We start from the raw sequence: 20,773 nt of genomic DNA on the forward strand, positions 1-20,773 counted from the left end.
TTAGATACATGAAAATGAGTCCTACCTAAATATAACTAAAAAAAATCAAAGTTGCAGAATAACATGTGTAGTACAATCTAGTCTTATTTAGCAATATTAAAAAGTACTGTATAAAGTGCTTGCTTTGATTGAGGCTTGTCTTCCCTGCACAGTTACCTACCTATCTTAGCTCAAACGACCATAACAAATACCATAAAATGGGTGACCAAAACAGTGTTTGTCTGTGTCGCATGAATAATAAAAACCCAGAGACAGATATTGGGGTTCAAACTGAAGATCAGAAAAGCAAAGCATCTAGCCACTAGACAGACCTTTTAACAAATCTTCAGACCAAAAGGGTGGGATCCTGTCTCCACGAATCCTCAGACTCCACACCCACTGAGTTCCTGTCTCTTCTCCTTCATATTCCTCTCTCTGCCCAGCCACATTACTCCTGTCTCTACCTCCCTAGTGCTGGGATTAAAGGTGTGACCCACCACCACCTGGACCTGTCAGGAGTAGCCCAGGGTAGCCTTGAACTCACAGAGATTCTTCTGCCTCTGTCTCCTGAGTCAGGGGATTAAAGGTGTGTGCCACCACTCCCTGGCCTTTAGTGGCTTAGCTTTACCTCAGGCAAGCTTTATTTATTAAGATACAAATAAAATAATCCCTGCGGTCTGTTTGTTCAAGGTCTAGAGGTGTGAGCAGTCCAATATCTCTGCTGACTCCTGATGAGACCTCTCTTCCTTACCTACAGAGACTCTTCTCTGTGTTCACCTAGAGGAGATCGGTGACTCATTTGTGCTTAGAACACAGCCTTAATCACAAGCAAAATTAGGAGTCAACCCTTTGACTTCCCTGAGTCCTTGTCTCTAGATGAGGTGACGTTGGGGTTAGGGCTTCAGTATGGATAGCTTTGACTAAACCCTTGGCGGTATCCTCTCAGAGTCCGTGTTTAATTGATTTCATTGTGGACAGGACTAGCTGCATGCTCATGGAAGTCTTTAAGGTACTTGTTGCCCTACCATTTATTATAGGGATTTTATCTCAATTTAAACTATGAATTTCTTTTTAGACACAAAATCGGATGAAACTAATGGCTGACAACTATGAGGATGACCACTTCAAAGCCTCCCGTTCCAATCAGACGAACCACAAACCCTCCCCAGACCAGGTAAGACTGTGCTGGAATATCTCTTTTTTTTTTAAGCAGTATGCTCTCATATTCATAAATTTTGTGGTAGCACATTGCAAATTCTAGGTTGTAGATTTAGAAGAAGAATCTCAGGTTTTTCTCAAAAATTCCTGTATAAAAAATTGATGGTCCTGAATATGTTATGAACATATGCTTCAAATGTTTATAAAGACTTTATTAAATAATTACATTGAAATGAGAAAAACATGAGTCCTACTTTTCTCATTGAAGAATTGATTCCTTGTTAAGGAACAAGACTTTTCTCAAGCTCAGCAAGGCACAGCTCAGGATAAAAATTATTTCCTTGTCGAATTACAAAGTATATGGCCTTCCCATCTTCTGTGGAAGGTACAGCTGAAGACAGGGATGTACCTAAGTGATCAGTAGTTTGCCTAGCATGTGCAAGGCCCTAAACTGAATTTTCAGTACCGCAAAAAATTAAAAGTGATAGGTGAAACTTAATTTCTTCCCTTTGATTTTTGGTGGACCCCTTCAGCATGACACTCTCAAGGGATATTGTTGCCTTCAGCTTGCTACCAATACAAAACAGACATTGATGAAACTGAAGATTGCAACAGTTTTTAAAGAAGGTGAAACCTTCCCAAGATCTCAAGTGTGATGAACAGGGAAGAGCATTGAGCACATTACCTCATATCTCTGTGCTCAAAATCAGTTCCAGCATCTCTGTCACACCCAGTCTTAAAATGTATAAAAAATAAAACGAAGGGGAAAAACAATAGCCAAGTAATTACATCCATATGACTGCAAAGTCTTGGAAAACTCCCCTGCTAAACATCTCCACCAAGTGACAGCTCTAGCATTTTCTTAGCGTTGTCATAGAATTCGTGTAGATGAAAGTAGCAGCCGATATCCAAATTGTTATTCTCTCCAAGACTCAGAAGGAATGGTTCTATACGTTGACCAAGTCAGCTGAGACACAGCTAAGCCTTTAGAGGGAAAACAGACTCAACCTCATGTAAAATAGAGAGCTGTGTTCTTGGTGTCCCTCTACCTAGAAACCACTGTGTGCTCTGCCTGCTTCCTGCTCCTGGAATTCAGACTGCCTGGCCTCTGCATGAAGCATGTCAGATATTTCCCATGAGGTGGAGGTTATTGGCGTGGGGAGGCAAACAGACCTTAACTCTGACCTGATGGATTTTGCACGTCCATCTCTGGGAAAGGTAGAAGAGTAACCATGGAACTATAAACTAATTACTAATTTGTAGTTGGGACTAGAAGCTAATGTTAAAAAAAAAAAAAGCCAAGAACTTCTTTTCTGCTGCATTATGTTTATGCCTTTGTTTTAATACTAACCAACTCTTTTTCATTCCCATGCTGCCCTGGGGCATTGTTCCCATGTCATCTCTCCCCATAGGATGAGGAGGAGGGTATATGGGCATAGCCAATCAGATGCTCTTAGTTCAGCCATTTTGTTCAGAACGGTGAGAAACAGCTTTCCTTAACTACGGCAATGATTTTTGTTTGCATTTTTCTTTCTCCATCATCACCTTCACATCTCGCTCTGTACAATCATGAACTCCCCGTGTGCTTTCTGCTCCTTCATTTTCACATGACTCTTGTGTGGATTGCTGTGCTTTTGACATAGTGGGGTGTGGATTTGTGGCTTTATTTCTTTCTGTGTGTTAATAGTCACATTTATAATTTTTTTCTATACATTTTGGACAGAACTTCCAGGGCATGTAACTAAATTTCTCCAGTTAGTGATATTTATTGCTAGATCACCCTCTCTCCAGTGATCTCACAGTGTCCTGGCTATTAACGTATTACAGACTGACGTGGAGGGCAGACAGTGTGCTGCGAGCTATGCTGTGCCTCCTCGTGGTCCTCTCTGCCTATGGAAGACACTGGGTTCTGAGGGTTGGCTCCTAGGCTATCCCTAGGGCTTTGACATTACTCTTACAATATCAATAAAGAAAAGGAGGCACAAAGGAATAAAAGAGGGTTTTTTGTTTTGTTTTTTAGCAAAAAAAATTATTTAAATTCCTTTTCATAGATTGCTGCTGTGTTCAGCAGCTGCCAGGACACTGTCTAGATTCTCCTAAAAGGCCAGTTGCCTGGAAGCCATAGTCCAGTTGTGTCAGTGTCTTCCTTTGCTCTGATGCCCTTGAGGTTTGACTCAGGAAATCAGTTTCTAGGAAATGATCAGTGTGATTACTAAGCTCACATCCTTGTGGCCTTGCATCCGCTGGACACACTGCCCATGCTGATGTGGAGTCAGTTCTCCCTGAAATGTCTGTCTTTATGTTAAACCGCTAAAAACTGTAAGTGTGTCAACCTCTATTGAATATTGAACACAGCCAAGAAGGATAAGAGGTAAGTTGTTGAACGGCCAGCTTTCAATGTGACTTTTAGCAGCAGTGTGAAATGATCAGTATCAACCAGAAAGTGTGTTGCAAGTCAGAGAAAGCTAAAAATGAAAGGAAAGCTATGTTCTGACTGTCTGCGTGCTGCAGGGGCTCGTATTTGTCACCACGCTGCATGTAGGAGCCACCTGATCGTAAGTGAATATGATTCTACTTTATATGAACAGAGCTGTCCTACTTGCGGGCCTTATTCTAGTCAATGATAATAAATACATTATTTTGGGAAACAAGGTTACTAGGTAATTTCACCAGGAGATTGAAAAATAAACAAGCCATCTCATGTCCCGGGCCCAGAGTCTGTGTTTCTATGTCTGCTGCTTTGTTGGAGCAGCTTCTGTAATGCGCTTCTTCTGTTCTTGCACTTACCCCTTCCCAGCTGTGCTCGTAGGGGCCGACTGCACCTGCTTCTGCCGGCGGCTGCACAGCACCTTTGCGGCTATCTGGCCAGATCTGTCGTTTTTACAGAACCAGACTTCATACTCTCTGAACGCTGCCCCAAACTGTATGTGGTGAAACATTTTACCTAAGAAAATACAAGGACTGGGGTTGTGATGGATTCCTGTAAAACCAGAGCTTGGAAAGCTGAGGCAGAAAGATTCTACGTTCTGGGTCATCTTGGGCTATACAGCAAGACAGTGTCTTAAAAACACAGTCAAGATTTGCACGAGTAGCCGGGCGGTGGTAGCGCACGCCTTTAATCCCAGCATTTGGGAGGCAGAGGCAGGAGGATCTCTGTGAGTTCGAGACCAGCCTGGTCTACAGAGCTAGTTCCAGGACAGGCTCCAAAACCACAGAGAAACCCTGTCTCAAAAAACAAACAAACAAAAAATAGATTTGCATGAGTGATCCATAAAGCACTACACAAGTCTTGGCTTTTTTCTCTCCTGCACTTATTTCTTTGCTGTTTCTACAGAGAATAGATTTTTCTCAACAAAATTTTGAATTTGAAATTGATACTTCCTTACCAACTTAGGAACTTAAGGTTTTGTCTAAAGCATTTTCTAAGACACCACTCACTGGCAAAGCTTGAGCCTAAAGTAGACACCATCTGTGATCAGAACTGAAAGGTCAGAATTGGGCCAGATTGGGGGCTGCAGGGTCTCAGGGTTCCGAGTATAGGCTTTGAACAGTGTCTGTTCAGTACTTACAGTAGCACCTGCTGCTGGGTGTGACCTCTCTACCCTGACTTGCCCTGTAAGAGACAGTGATGGTAAGAAGTAGAGAGATGGTGTGAGACATGGAACCATACTGCAAGGTCTGGCATCTAGACCTTAACTCCGTTGCCTAGGAAGAGTGGGGTCACCTCTGCAGTGGTTTCTTTACCTAGTGCACGAGTTTCTCGGTGTTTGTTTCTGTTGTTAATGTGTTGATGTACCATTAGCAGTTTCTTACGTCTCTAAGCACTGTGCTCTGTGGATGTGTTACTATTTCACTGCTGTTAATTTAGATCTCACACATCATTAATTTAGACCTTACTCTGAGAATAAGTTTTCAGTGACTGTTAGTTATTCTTGTTGGGAATATCATCATCAAAGTACATTGTCTTCATTTCAGAGCTGAGACTGTGTGGCTGGGAGATTTAGAAGTTGTAACTCAAGGGCCCCAGGCATTTCTGTGTTCTAGGATGAGTAACTAGAAACTGTTCTTAAGTGGTAACCAAGACAAATTTCATTACCGAAAGTTTGATATCATGTATGTTGAGGAATATTTTCCTTTAGGAAAACATCTCGTAGGCTGGCAAGATTGCTCAGTTGGTGGAGATACTTGCTAAGCAAGCATGGCAACCAGAATTCTATCTCCCTAAGCACACATATGGCAGAGGGAGAAAACCAGCTTCTCAGAGTTGTCTGCTGACCTCCATATGTGTACCATAGTATACACATGCAATAGTAATAATTAAAAGAAGACACTTTTAAGTATTGTTAAGAGATTTTCAATAACATATTCTTTATCAGTGATGTTTTCTTTAAAAGAATACGTTCAGTCAGTATCAGTGACACGTTTGCCTATCAGAGGACATCTGGCCACCTTAGCCACCCTAGTGGAAAGTGCCAGAACAAAGATGTACTGGCTAGTTTTGTGTCAACTGGACACAAGCTAGAGAGGAGAGAGCTTCAATTGAGAAAAGGCCTCCATAAGATTTAGTTGTAGGGCATTTTCTTAATTAGTGGTTTATGGGGGAGAGACCAGCCCATTGTAGGTGGTGCCACCCCTGGGCTGGTGGATCTGGGTTCTATAGGAAAGCAGACTGAGCAAGCTATGGGAAGCAAGCCAGTAAGCAGCCCCCTCTATGGCCTCTGGATCAGCCCTTGCCTCTGGTTTCCTGTTTGAGTTCCTGTCCTGACTTCTTAGAGTGATGAACACCAATCTGGAAATGTAAGCCAAATAAACCCTTTTTTCCCCAACTTGATTGTGGTCATGGTGCTTCATCACAGTCACAGAAACCCTAACTAAGATAAAAGGTTTCTTGTCTGAATTAGTTTGTTCATGTTGCTCTCTGTCCCTTCACTCTGTCTTTTCTTCTTCCTTGACAATAGAATATCGGGCCCATGAATGCACTGATATTAATATGATTACATTTCCATTTCTGTTATCTAGAACAATGCCTGTGTATAATACAGTTTAATAGATATATACACACAAATTAAAATACATGTGATTATAAAATACACCACTTTCTAACATTTACAACATCTAGGGAAGAAGAAATAATTTACATTGAAACAAAGTACACAGAAGTGGCTCTGCAGCACACACTGGTCACTACCATCGCTATTATCAAAGGACACGCAGAACAAAGTGAAGCACACACTGGTCACTACCATCGCTATTATCAAAGGACACGCAGAACAAAGTGTCTGGATCTCAGAACCTCAGAGAAATGTTGGGGATGGAAAGGAAAGCTGTAAAGAAACCCTAAGAGTTAGCTCCTGCAATTTCATCCCAGCTGCAGCAGAGTGAGTGTAACTCAAAATTATGTTCTGTATGTTCTGACTGCCACGTGCACATTTAAGGGGAAAAAAAACTTCTCTTCATGTAGCCTGTGGCTCATTGCTGTGAAAATTAGCCTCGTGTTCTTTAGGGACTTCGTCCTCTCAAGTAAAGTAAGTCTTTATCATAGCCCATAAAAGTTAGTCTTGCTGGGGGCTGGAGAGATGGCTCAGAGGTTAAGAGCACTGGCTGCTCTTCCAGAGGTCCTGAGTTCAATTCCCAGCAACCACATGTTGGCTCACAACCATCTGTACTGAGATCTGGCGCCCTCCTCTGGCATGCGGGCATACATCGAGGCAGAATGTTGTATACATAATAAATAAATCTTTAAAAAAAAGTTAGTCTTGCTGTGGAAATGGGGTTATATGTGTATCAGAAAAGCACGAAAGTGTTTCAGAGCAAGATTTGGGACAGTGGGTTTCAGGATGTAAGGTGAGAGATGCTGCAAGTATCATCACTGCTTTTGAGATTGTTTTACAAGTCCCCGTATTTCAGTTTCCTTTGGGTCTCTTCTAGTGGGGTTCCCATTGTTCCCTTATTTGTTGGACACTCTCTGATTTAGGATCACTATTGCTGTAATGAAACACCATGACCAAAATCAACATGGAAAGGAAAGGATTTCTCTCACTCACAGTTCCACGTAACAGTTCGCCATCAAAAGCAGTGAGGACAGGAAGGAACTCAGAAGCCGGAGCTCATGCAGAGGCCATGGAAGGGTGCTGAATACTGGCTTGTTCCTTGTGGCTTGCTCAGCTTGCTTTCATGTAGAACCCAAGACCACCAGCCCAGGGATGTTCCCACCAATAATGGGCTGGGCCCTCCCCATCAATCATTAGTTAGGAAAATGCCCTATAGACTTCTTACAGCCCGAGACATTTTCTCAATTGAGGTTCCTTCCTCTGATAACTCTAATTTGTGTCAAGTTGACAGAAAACTAGCCAGTATGACACATACTAAAAGTATTCTGGTTGCCATAGTTCTGCACTTTGTAATTGTTAAATCTTTAGAAAGTTTGTCTGTAGATAGAAATGTTTAAATAAGTCAGCAGAACTGATTGTAGTGCAGGAGTGTCCAACCTTTGGCTTCACTTGGCCACAATGAATAAAAAATAGTGGTCTTGGGCCATACATTAAATATATGGGCAGTATCAAAAGATAATCAGGATGGTCTGTGTAATTTTTGTGATATCTATCACTACAAATAACTAAAGAAGTCCTCACATGGTCCCAATTATATGGCACCTCATGCAGAGTCTTTTAAAATCATCAAGCAATTCCCAAATTTGTAATTGTAATGCCTGTGTTACTTACTCTCTACGGTACAGTTCGAGCTACTGTACCATTCGCAAGCTAGGCAAGGGCCTGGAGATTAAGGGAACACACAAGAGACGTGGGTCATCCATGAGAAGAGAATGCCAAATGCCATTTATTCAAGCTTAGGAAAAACCTTATATACCTAGCTGCTGCACAATGGAAATCCCCCTAGGCAGGTGGAAAATTACAAGGCCCAAGAGTAAACAAAACCCCTAAGCTAACCACCAGTGGGGGCAGAAAGAGCACAGGAACAAACAGGATATTTAGCCGAAAATTGCAACAAGATGTTTGGCCAGAAACTGCAAGCCATCCTCAATTTGAGTCCCGGGAGGAGGGGTAGACCTGTGGATCCTACAGTAATCACTAATAAAACAAACATATATAATAAATCCCATTGGATTTTTTATTACAAAAGTAAAAATATAGCCAGGTGGTAGGGATATACATTTTTAATTCCAGCACTCGGGAGGCAGAGGCAGGTGAATCTCTGAGTTCAAGGCCAGCCTGGTCAACAATGCAAGTTCTAGGACAGCCAGGGCTACACAGAGAAACCCTGTCTCAAAAAAATGAGGAAAAAAAAAAGCAATATGTTATAAAACTAGTTGGATGTTTGGCCTTGTGTTTGAGAAACAAATACAGCAATATCTGGTTAAGTGAAAGCAGCTGCAGTCCTCAGTGCGTTCTCATTTTTCCCTTGTCCTTCATTCTGTGGGCATACATGTGTATGTACACATGTGAATGCACACTACATGCATGCATGCGGAGGCCAGAGATTGACTCTGGGCATCTTTCTTCTTCCATAGCTCCCCGTTTTATTTATCGAGACAAACTATTTCAGTGAACCTAGAGCTCTCCGATTTAGCTAATCTAAATAGTCACTTTGTGAATGCGGAGATTACAGGTGGGCTCCCACTCAGGTTTTACCAGGATGCTGAGGATCTGAATTCCAGTCCTCATATGTATGGGCCAATCATTTTATGAGTCATTTCCCCAGCCTTTGGTGTGCTTCATTTGTGAAAACAGTTATTCACAGATTCAGGTACGGCCTGACAGAGATGGTCTGCATCAGGCAGGATTGTGCAGAGCCTATAAAGGTTAAGGGAAGACACAGTCACATCATCCTTTAAGTTGAATGTCAGATTGCATCTCTGTAGATTCCCCCTGAAAATTGACAGCTCAATTGAAATTGATAACACAATCCACTAAAATACTGATCGTTTTCCTGGAAATCTTCAAATCTGCTCTCAGGTTTTTGTTTCAAACTGAAAAGCAAGGCTAAGTCTTTCCACTGTCCACAGTACTGTCACTGTGGCACTCCAGGCAATGGCGGGTGGGCTTGCTCTCGTGGTATGGGGGCTGGGGCTGGACCAGTCGTTGGTTGGTCACTCCCACAGTATCTGCACCACCCTACTCCCTGCCTCCCCCCACATATCCATAGGTAGGACAGACTTTAAGTCAAAGATTGTGTGGCTGAACTGGCACCCCAGTTCCTATAGTGGAAGTCCTGCCTGATCACAGGGGATAGCCAGTTCAGGCTATGCATATGCCATTGCTAAGAGTCTTAGCTAGGGTCATCCTTATAGAATCCTGGGAGTTTCCCAGAACCACCATTTTTAAAAGGCCAAGTATGTTAGTGTGTGCTTATAATCCCAGAACTGGGGAGGCAGAGACAGGCTGATCCCTGGGGCTTGCTGATCAGTGAACCCATTCGGTTTGGTGAGCCCCAGACATGCTGTCTCAAAAGACAAGGTACCTGGTGACTGAAGAATGACAGTTGAGATTGTCCTCTGCCTCCACGTGGACAAGCACATGTGTATACACAAACAGTTGTTCACACTCAAGTATAGGCATGGGCTTCTCAAGGGAGAGTTGTACTTAACAATGGCTGCTTCTGTGAGTTTTGCTTTTGAAAGTTGTGCTTTCATATGAGTTAAAACATTTAAGTAAAAATATTTTAGTATACTTATTTTGTTAAAAAATGCTTTCCTTTCAAGAAAAAAATGTAGCCAGGAAGTGGTAGCATAACGCCTTTGATCCCAGCACTTGGGAGGCAGAGGCAAGCAAATCTCTGTGAGTTTGAGTTGAGGCCAGCCTGGCCTACAAGAGCTAGTTCCAGGACAGGCTCCAAAGATACAGAGAAACCCTGTCTTGAAAAACCAAAAAAAAAAAAAAAAAAGAAAGAAAGAAAAAGAAAAAGAAAGAAAGAAAAGAAAAGAAAGGAAGGAAGAAAGAAATGTATGTGTTGGTACATACATATGTATATGCAGATACCTGCAGAGTGCAGAAGGGTATATTGGATCCCCTGGAGCTAAAGTTACAGGCATTGTGAGCCACCTGATGTGGGTTCTGGGAACTGAACTCCAGGCCTCTGCAAGAGCAGCAAAAGCTAACTGCTGAGTCCCAGAACTTTCCTGTAGTAGAGATTATAAGGTGACTAGTGAGATGCATTATAGAGGCTGGAGAGATGGTTCAGTAGGTGCTGGACCATCAGTGCTGTTCAAGGATGAGGACTTGCATTTGGATACTAGCACCCACATTAATGCCAGACCCTAGCACTGGGATAGGGAGGAAGACAGGTAGGTCTCTGGAGTTCTCTAGTCAGCCATTCTAGCCAAACCAGTGAGCTTCAGATTTATTGAAGAGACCCTGTCTCAAAAATTAAGGTGGATTAAGTTAAAGTATAACATTCATTGACTTCTGACCTACACATATAAACAACCCCCACACACACACATATTCATGATACACACAACAAAGTAAGATAAGCACATGGGTCCAAAGAGCTAGGTTTGATGTGTGCACCTTTGGAGACAAAGACATGGGTCTCTGTGACTCTGAGCCAGCCTAGTCTACATAATGAGTTTTAGGACAGCCAGGCTGCATAGTGAGACCCTGTTTCCAAAGGGGAGAAGAAAAAATAGTCAAAGAAATCCTTACTATATATAGGTTAACAGAAAGCAAAGACATTTTTAATTTTTTTAATAAATATTATTTCCCCTTCCTTTCCTCTCTCCAATCCTTCCAATGCATTGCCCCTTGTTTTTTTTTTTCTCAAAATCACGGCCTCCTTTCCCTCAAAAAGAAAAAAAAAGAAAAAGATATATGATTTTTGCTGACTTTTGAAATTACATTATTTAAGCAACTTAAAAGATTATGTTAAAGTGTTCTGGTATATTTGCTCTTAACTACAAAGCCTTTGGCAAGTTTTTTTTTCTTGGAACAAAATTAAGACGGCATGTCACTCTGAACCTAAGCTGGCCCTAGTACTCAATAACTAGCCCAGATTAGCCTCAAGTTTACAGGAATCCTCTTGTCTCAACCTCTCCAGTGCTGGGATTACAAGTCTATACTACCAAGCTTGGGTCATAGGTAATTTCTTGGGTTTGTTATACAGGTATATAAGCTGATAAGATGAAAACATAGGTCAAAGAGGTCAAGAGAATCATAATGTTAAGGTAACAGAAATCAAGGCATGCTTTGACTATGTCTTAAGAGTTTCTGTTGCTATGAAGAGACACTATAATAAGGGCAACTCTTATAAAGGGTAATGGCTAATTGGGGTGATTTACTTAACAGTTTCAGAGGTTCAGTTCACTTTCATCATGGTGGGACATGGCAGCGTGCAGGCAGACATGGTCTAGAAAAGGAATTGAGAGTTCTACATCTTGATCTGCAGGCAACAGGAAGTGAACTGAATCCCACACTGGGTATAACTTGAGCATAGGAGTCCTCAAAGCCCATCCCCACAGTGACACACTTCCTCCAACAAGGCCATACTTCTTAGTAGTGCCACGCCCTATGAGATTATAGGACCAGTTACATTCAAACTACCACAGACTATAAACATATTTCCTAGTCTTTATTATCCAGTTGATTTTCAGCCAATAGGATAAACAGGCATCTTTGTCTTCTCCAGTCCCCTTAATTTTCTCTTTATAACTTGCCTCAATTTCCCCTTCTGAGACTTTAATTCCCTATCTTTGAAGGTTAATGCTGGCCTAAGTTCCATTTTCTAAAGCTTCTACATGCTAAATAGGGATATAGACCCTTTCTATGCAGGAAATTAGAAGTCTCAGTCTATCCAAGTTTGAAGTCAGAGAACCATCATTTAATGAGAATTTAGTAGAAACAATGTCATTACTGAAAACATCACACTGCAACAGCAATAAGCATACAGCAGATGATTGAACCAAACCTAACCTAGCACCAAAGTAAGGCAGAACTTGACAGATTTAATTTAATCTTGGAGGACTGGAGGCCAAGTTGTCAGGTATGCATCCATGTATGCATCCGTGGTGGTTTACCCTGGTGGCACAGGTTCCCTCTGTGCTTGTCGAATATCTAATTTTGTAAGAATTGTCTCCATCCTCTTCACTTTTGAGCTTAAAAATGAGATCCCTTGAGTTATAAAAAGAAATTTAGAGACATATTTTTAGTTGTATACTGAGAATATAGCTAAACAGGAGCAATTCCAAAAAGGAATCCAACTAGATTAGAAAGAGACTATTGCATGATTATATATGATTATATGAGCAGTTCCTGAAAGAATAAAACAGTAAATTAAACCAAAGCGTAAAGTCCAGTCAGAGCTACTGTTTACAAATGGGACTCCCTTGGTGCCCAAGCTTCAACAAGCAGTGCTCTTGTACCTATAGTTAGAAACATTCTCTATATCCACAAGTATGTATAGCTGGAGAAACAAGCTGTGGGTTCTGTTATGTCCCCAAGCTTACTTATAAAGACTGCCAGTGTCACATCTTGTCTTCCTACCACTTAGAAGGCAAAATGTTTTTCTAAAACAGGAATTCCCAAAGATTGAAACTGATATCAGGTTCCCTTCCACAAATGCATTTACAAAGTTCCTGCTTTATCAAGTAAGGTAAAGAACAAAATCCTCACACCAACAAGAAAAAAAAATCTGTCATATCAGGAGTTTCCAAGGCACCTTGGTGGTTTCCTATATTTTTTGTGTGCCAAGGCCTCAGAAAGAAACCCCAGACAGTTGTGTTTTAATTTCTTAAGTCACCATACAAGGAGTAGGTCTCACTATGGCATTTCCTTACATACACATCATCATGCTTTGCTTATATTCATTGCCCTTCCCCTTAACACCTACCAGCCTCTGGTGCCTTTTTTCTGCTCTCACGTTGTATGTATCCTATGGCCTCTCTTCCTCCCTCTCCTTGTCTTTAAAATCTCTTCCTTCTCTCTGATTGCCCCCATCCTGCTTTCATGATCTACACACATGTGCATACACACACATGTAAGTGTAAGTCAAGAGTCTGCATGTGGGAGAAAATGTGGTATTTGTTTTTCTCATTCTGGCTTATTTCACTTAGCATAATGAGTTCCAAGTTCCTGCAAATATCAAGATTTTATTTTTTATAGCTAATAAGATTCTATGTCACATTTTCTTTATCCACTCATCTGTTGATAGATTTCTAGGCTGGCTCCATTTCCTAGCTATTGTAAATAATGAAGTAATGAATATAGATATACAAATAGCAGTTCTATTTTTAATTCTTGAGGAACCTCCACTCCGACTTCCACAATGGCTACCAACATTGTATAGGGTCCCTCTCTCCCCATGTCCTCACTGGCATTTCCTGTCATTTATCTTTTTGAAAGCCACTCTTACTGGGTGAAATTGATTCTCAAAAAGTTTTAATTTTCATTTCCCTGATAGCTAAGGTTATTAAACTCTTTTCAAATATTTGTTGACCTTTTATATTTCATCATGTAGCCCATTTATTGATCGGATGATGTGAGGTTTTCTTGTTTAGTTTTTTTGCAGTTTTAGTATACATGTTGGATGTGTGATTGGCAAAGATTTATTCACTTAGCTCATAATTTCTTTTGTACAGAAGCTTTTTAATTTCATATCATCCCTCTTCTCAGTTCCTGAGATCATTTCTTGTGTTGGGGGTCCTTTTCAGAAATTCCTTGCTGTGCCTATTGTCTTGAAGTGCTTTGTTTATCTGTACTTCTAGCAGTTTGAAAATTTCAGGTATTCCATTAAGGTCATTGGTTCTTTTTTAGTTGATTTTGTGTTGGGTGAGAGATGAAGGTCTAGTTTTTGGTTTTCTGTGTGTCTATATTCAGTTAAGTCAGCATTATTTGTTGAAGAATGTGTCTTTCTTATGCCTTTCTTGACCATTATGTGGTTTTAGCCATGTGGGTTTATTTCTAAACTCTCAATTCCATTGGTCAGATATCTGTTCTATGCCAATATCTTGTAGGTTTTGTTTGCTCTATAGTATTACTCGGTGATATAGCTTCAGCGCTGTCTGTCTTTCTGCTTAGGATTGCTTTGGCTATTCTGGACCTTTTGTGTTTCCATATGAATTTTAGAGTTGTTTTTTCTGACTCCATGGAACTATGATTGGTAGTTTGGTGATGGTTGTGTTAAATCTGTGGCTCAGTTTGGCAGTACAGCCATTTTTACAGTTCTAACTTTGCCAATCCGTGAACATGGACAGTCTTTCCATCTTGCAGTGTCTTCAGTTCCTTTATCCCATGTCTCCAGGAGACCAGAAAGGAAGCAGCCTTGCTGTCCTCCTAGATACTCCTATCCTCTCTGTCAGAGACTGCCTGGGCTGTGTAAACTGCTGTGGCCTTTTGTGTTTGAGATAACACTACAGTGCGCACAGTGGCTTTTACACCAGGAAGACAGAAAGAAGAGAAAAAGAGTTTCCAGCAATCTTGATACAATCTCAGTTGTCATTTTGCTGTCCAGAGGTACTATTTTTATTGAGATGTTATTGTTGTGATGTATGCACAATAATGCACCAACACTTCCTACTTTCTTCTTTAATGAAATATTACATCTTATCTATGAAACTGAAAGCAATCTTTCTTTAACTTCCTGTACAAGACATTTACATAGTTTCTGTGGCTGTTTGGCCTGGTGGTAAAGGAGCTTTGCCTTTAGACCTGTACTGATGCCCTCAGCTCATGCGTAACTGCCTGCAAATCACTTAACACTTTTGAGCACAGCTTCTCCTCTGCCAGGTCAGTAATAGAATTTGTGTGGTAAACTAGAAAGAGAGTCCTGAGAAGAAAGGAAGGACTGTTGAGGGAGGTGGAAAATAGAGTAGGAAACTAACCGGGAGACAAAGTGGGAGCTGCAGGGAAAGGGACAAAGAAGAACAAAGTATAATGAAATGTGCGTGTAAAGATACTAAGCTTAAACTCATTATTTTATGTGTTAACCTAAAATAATAAATGAATGAATGCATCTCACGTTAAATGATACTGTGGGGATTAAATGTACTCACTTATGCCATGCATGTTACCCTTTGCCAGGCGCCCAGAAAGTGTTCAGTAGTAGCAGTAAGTACAGCATTGATTGGTGCTGATGGTTATACAGCTTTCAGATATCCCTGCTACTGTTTGCTTTGTCCATGCTTCCTGTGCCCTGTTAGAAAATTCACTCTTCTGATCACCCGCAAATCCTAGACCTGGTCATCAGTTTTTTCTCCCTAAAATGTAATCGTACAAAGTGCTAATCTTCTTCTTGAGCCTCTGCATTAATCCCCAGAGAGCTAGACACCACCTCAGCAGCTCCATTGCTGTGTCCTTGAGGGACTGCAGTGGATTAGCTACAGGTACTAGGGCCTGCCTAATTACCTCCGAGAAGCACCCTACAAGACATAGTTTTTTTTACCCCCTTCATTAAGAATTTTATCACGTCTATATACTGTGGTTCACAGACACATCCTGCATTCTTGTGGTTGTTGCTATATGATTTAAGGACATTTTGTTCTTTAACTCATTTGATGTATTAGAAATAATAGTATTTTAAGCATCTCTGAAGCATATGCACTCAGATTCATGAATTCATATCATAATGATGAATATTTGACGAATGAAAAAGTTAACTTACTCTTCCTGGTATTATTTATGACTTGGGCATTCTTCCTAAACAACCAGATATCCTTGACATTGTGCAAAATGAAACCCTTCACATCCTAATTGTTTTTCACAATCGTCTGAAAATACCAAGCCCCTGCCAAACTCATAGATTCTTACTGAATGAAAATATTAGCAGAGTTTGTGATATATATCAGTGGCTCTGGATCCAGTCCCAGCACTGCTCCCCACCCATGTAGGAGTAGCATCTGTTTTTAATGTTTTTGTTTCACCTCACTCCCTAACAAGTTATTATCTAATCTGACACCACTTACATGTAAGTGCCCTAGGCTGACCATCCAATACTTACTGCCCTTTCTAGCATATTGTATATTAAGTCCCTTAGGTTATCATCCAATACAACCTTTTTACTGCTGTTTTGAAAGACAGGTCTACACTTGCCTATAATGTGACATTATTTTGTCTGGTGATGCTGCAGACATTTATTAGTTGACTCCTGTCTTATCTGTACTCTTAAACAGCAGTTTTCTTATAGTGGGGCTCTGCAGCTTTACTTTTGTTAACTTGTCCTTGACTCCCCACAGTTTCTTTTCTATGCATCCTCTCTGTTAGGATTCTTATGTATTTGTGGTTAAAAAACATTTTCTTAGACACAAAACTGTATCATCAACCAAAACAGAAGAGCCCTTCTCCGTGATGTGTCTTCCTCTTCCTGATGCTAGGATAAGACCACATTTCCAGCTGGGTCTGGCAGTCAGTGTTCCTGGGATAAATTAAATGAGCACAGTTGATTGAGGTGTAGCTGGACTGGATCACTGCCTTCCCATTATGCCAAAAGATCAAAGCAGTGTACAAATAGAGGCTTAGTCTAGAAAATATTCAAAGCAGATGGCTCATTCTTTCAGTGAAAATTCAGGTTTTAAGGCACAACACTGATTAACCAGACTTCATTGAAAGATGGTCAACTCTGTTTTTTCCTAGATTTCAAGACTGGAATCACAAACTTAGTCTGAGGGGTTTGGCAAGCTTAGAATGGCCTTCACAGCCTTCCCTGAGACTATGATATAAGTTACTCAGAGTTTGTTTTTGGCACTTCTGAATATCAAATGGAAACATCTTAAATTTGGTCATATAGTCATTTTGTTGGTTGGTCAGTATATTAAAATCTAGCATTCATATTGTTATAATCTTTAGGAACTGAATCAGGTTGTTTAACACTGAATTCCACATTTTAACAAGTTGAAACCGTGTTTCGCATACTCCTTTACCATTTACACCTGGGTCTTCAGTTTCAGGTAGAAGAATCCAATTAATATATGTGGTTTAAACCTTTTAATTATTCTGGTTTAAAACTGATTGTAGTGAGAAATAAAATTAATTCACAAATATTTCCTGGGCATATTCTATGTACCTGTGATGTACCAGGTCCATGGGGAGTAAATAAATGTTTCAAGACCATTAAACACTACACAACAGATTTTCTACAAGGGAAATGTTACAAATTACAGTGGGAAACCCCAGAATCCCACAAAAGACTCAGTTGTTCACAGGGAATATGATACTTGAGTTGACCCTCAGAGAAGCAAAGGACATTTGCCAGACAGATATGACTTTGTACGGGACATGGACAGCACTGCAAAGGCATAGAAGCATAAGCTGTACAATACAGTTAGTGTCGTCTCTACAAGAGTTCAGTGTAGATAGTTCTGTGGGTCTGCAGTCATTATCTTTTGCCGCACAGCACATTACATCAAAACATGACAACCTAAGAGAACACCAAACATTCATTTGTTTGCAGATCTTGTTTTATTTTGTAAATGTGAACATTTTGCCTACATGTATACATTGTTTCTGCCTTGAGCCCAAGGAGGGCAGCAGCAGATGTCAGATCCCATTGGAATTACAGACAGTTGTGAGCCTCTGTAGGGGTGTTGGAAACCAAAGCCACATTCTCTTGAAAAGCAGCAAGTGTTCTTAACCACTGAGCCATCTCTCCAGCTCCCGTAAACATGTATTATCTTTGTTTTATGGAATACTACTTCTTACTTGGGATCTCATGGAGTGGAGGCAAGATATCACTGGGGGCTGAATTTATCCACAACCTTGCCTTGGGCTGGAGCATTCTGCTGGCACCCACAGTTAATGCCGAGCTTATATAGGAACCTTTGGTTCTTCATCTTTTTTACTTCTATGACTTTGTGACTTGGCCTAATATTAGTGACCTAAGAGACAAGAGCAGACAAACCCATGTTGCCTTTTATGATCTAGTACCAAAACTTATCATCTCCTCTACCATGCTTGTCTTAGAAGGGAGTCACTAAGAATTTCCCACATTTAATGGAACAGAAGAACTTAGGCATCACTGATGGAAACACAAAAGACAAGCATATGAACTTATTTTTAAGTCACAACAGTATGGTAGAAAGAGGAATAAGCCCCAGACTGATACAGCCATTAGCAACAGGTTGCTAGCAAAAACTTTATCATGGGGCTGGGGAAATGGCTGAGTGGTTAAAATACTTGCCACTCAAGTATGAAGACCACATTTTGGATTCATAGAAGCTACCATAAATGCTGGAAGGAATGGTGGCCTTCTTTTAATTCCAGCCTCAGAGAACAGAGACAAAGATCGTCAGAAGAAACTGGCAAGCCAGACTAGCCATATTGGTAAGCTCTGGGTTTGAGAGACCCCGCCCTTTGAATAAGGTGAAAGAATGGTCCAAGGATGGTTCTGAACAGCAGCATCAGCTCAGGCATCTACATGGACATTAATGCATGTGGATTTGCACACATAGCCCACAGTTGCATCTATACATGTACCAAAACATGCTTATACACATGCACAACCATATATGAAGAAGGAAAAAAAAGACCTTAGCATGTCATTGTGGTCTGAATAAGAAAGACAGGAAAAGCAATTAAAGGCATCCTGCCTTGATGGGAAGTCTTGTCAACGGTAGCATTTTCATCACCAAGAAGCTTTGGTCCTTCCAAAAAAAAAAAAAGTCCAGATCATTTTGAGGGTTTCATATTTACAAGAGAGCACTATCTAAAAGCCCATTTGTAATTCAGAAAATGCACTTGTCCATAGGAACTTTTCAGATAAAAACAACAAGACAAAGCCTGCATATTCTGCATTTGGTTAGGGAGATGAAATGTCAGGTGTTAAGTTCCTGGTATAGCAACTTAGCTTCAGTCTTTTCAAGTCTCCACTCAGGTCTTGAACTCAGAAAGTAGATGGCCTACATGACTATGAACATTTCTCCCATCACTTATGTTCTATGTCAAAGCGATCACAGACTCTAGAGAATTTAGATCTCATGAGTGTTTTAGAAGTGTTTAACCTCAAGAACATTTGAATGGGGATCTAGAACCTATTTTCCAATATTTAACTCAGGTTATACCAACCAGTATCAAGGCATTTATGCTGGAAGCTTTCTGGAGCTAATGTTAATATAACACAACTCTCTACTAATTTTATATGTGTGCGATTTAAAACATCCAGTTTTTATATTTTTGTTATTTAAAATAAATTTTAAATTTAATTGTATTGTGACCATATTCTTCCTCTCCTCCAAGCTTGTCCAGATCCTACCCCTGCCACTTATCCAACTTAAGTTCTTACTCAAAAAGCAAATGAAAACTCAATCAAACAACAAAACCCAAGGGGAGGGGACCAATGTGGAGTCCAGTGTATGTTGGTCAACTACTCCTGAACATAAGGCCTGTCCTGGAGTGGTTGATATATTCTATTGGAGAAAGCTGATTTTCTCTCTCCCAGCAGGTATAATTGACAATTCAGTTAGCCTTTACCCTTGTGGCCAGGTTTTCATTCATTCATTCATTTTTTAAAATATAGCAAAATAAAATAGGATAAAATAAAACAAAAGCTGTTACATGGAAGTTGGACAAGGCAAACCAACCGAAGAAAAAGAACCCAAAAGAAGGCATAAGACTTCCACTCCTTCACACACTGGGCCATCCATAAAAACTCTAAACTGGAAGTCATAATATATACACAGAGGACCTGGTGCAGACCCATGTAGGCCCTGTCTCTGTGTTCAGGTGAGCTTTGTTCATGTGTATTTAGAAGGCTTTGTTTTTTTGGTGTTCTCGATCCCCTCTAGGCCTTAAACTCTTTCTGCCTCCTCTTCTGCTGGGTTTCCTGTGCTCTGTGGGGAAAGATTTGATGGAGACATCCCATTTAGGGCTAAGTGTTCTAAGGTTTCTTACTCTCTGCATCATGTATGGCTGTGGATCTCTGTATTTGTTCTCATGACCAGCATGTCTGCTTTGTGTCAATACCATACTGTTTTATTGCTATAGCTCTGCAGTACAACTTGAAATCTAAGTGGTGGTACCCCCAGCAGTTCTTTTATTATTCAAGATTTTTTGAGCTATCCTGAATTTTTGTGTTTCCATATGAAGCTAAAAATTGCCCTTTCAAGATCTTTGAAAAATTACGTTGGAATCTTGATGGGATTGTGTTGAATCTGTAGATTGCTTTTGGTAAGATGTTCATTTTTACTATATTAATCCTTCCGATCAATGAGCATGGGAGATTTTCCCATCTTCTGTTCTTCAGTTTCTCTCTCCAGTGACCTGGTAAAGTCACTTTGTTGTTATTACTATTCTTTTTGATATTTAAACTATATCATGATTCTATTTATCAGTAAGGATTTTACTTTAGTCATTTCTTTTTATCCCATTACCAAATCTAAATTCTCATGTAGTCAGTACTACTGTTGATAACATTATACTTGTTATAGATTTTTTAAATGTAAGTATTTATTAACTAATCAATGAAAAATTATAAGACTTTCTTCTCTAATGTTAGTGTCTCTATTTTCTGACATTGGTCTATTGTAAGAATTTACAATTTTTTATTTTTTTCTTATTTTTATGTGTATGGGTATTTTGCCTACATGTGTATTTGTGCACCACATACCCACAGAGGCCAGAAGAATCTCAGATTCGCTAAAACTAGAGTCATAGATGCTAGTAAATTGCTGTGTTGGTGCTTGGAATCAAAACAGGGG

The 20,773-nt window shown here is 40.3% G+C and overlaps 1 protein-coding gene across 13 annotated transcripts in view; it reads left to right on the plus strand.

The window, feature by feature from the left end:
* The window catches only part of Erc1 (ELKS/RAB6-interacting/CAST family member 1), a 350,007-nt gene that overhangs the window by 280,919 nt on the left and 48,315 nt on the right, over nt 1-20,773 (plus strand). For 9 of the 13 annotated variants that reach the window (XM_075982955.1, XM_075982959.1, XM_075982960.1 and 6 more), the window contains one exon: nt 1,055-1,153. In XM_075982955.1, coding sequence (XP_075839070.1) covers nt 1,055-1,153 — 99 coding nt within the window. Of the gene's footprint in view, nt 1-1,054; nt 1,154-2,549; nt 2,617-20,773 lie in introns of all 13 variants that reach the window. The other 4 variants (XR_012911589.1, XR_012911591.1, XR_012911592.1 and 1 more) reach the window with 1 other exon arrangement.

The sequence above is a fragment of the Microtus pennsylvanicus genome, chromosome 8 (genome assembly GCF_037038515.1).
Source record: "Microtus pennsylvanicus isolate mMicPen1 chromosome 8, mMicPen1.hap1, whole genome shotgun sequence".
NCBI classification, from domain to species: domain Eukaryota; kingdom Metazoa; phylum Chordata; class Mammalia; order Rodentia; family Cricetidae; genus Microtus; species Microtus pennsylvanicus.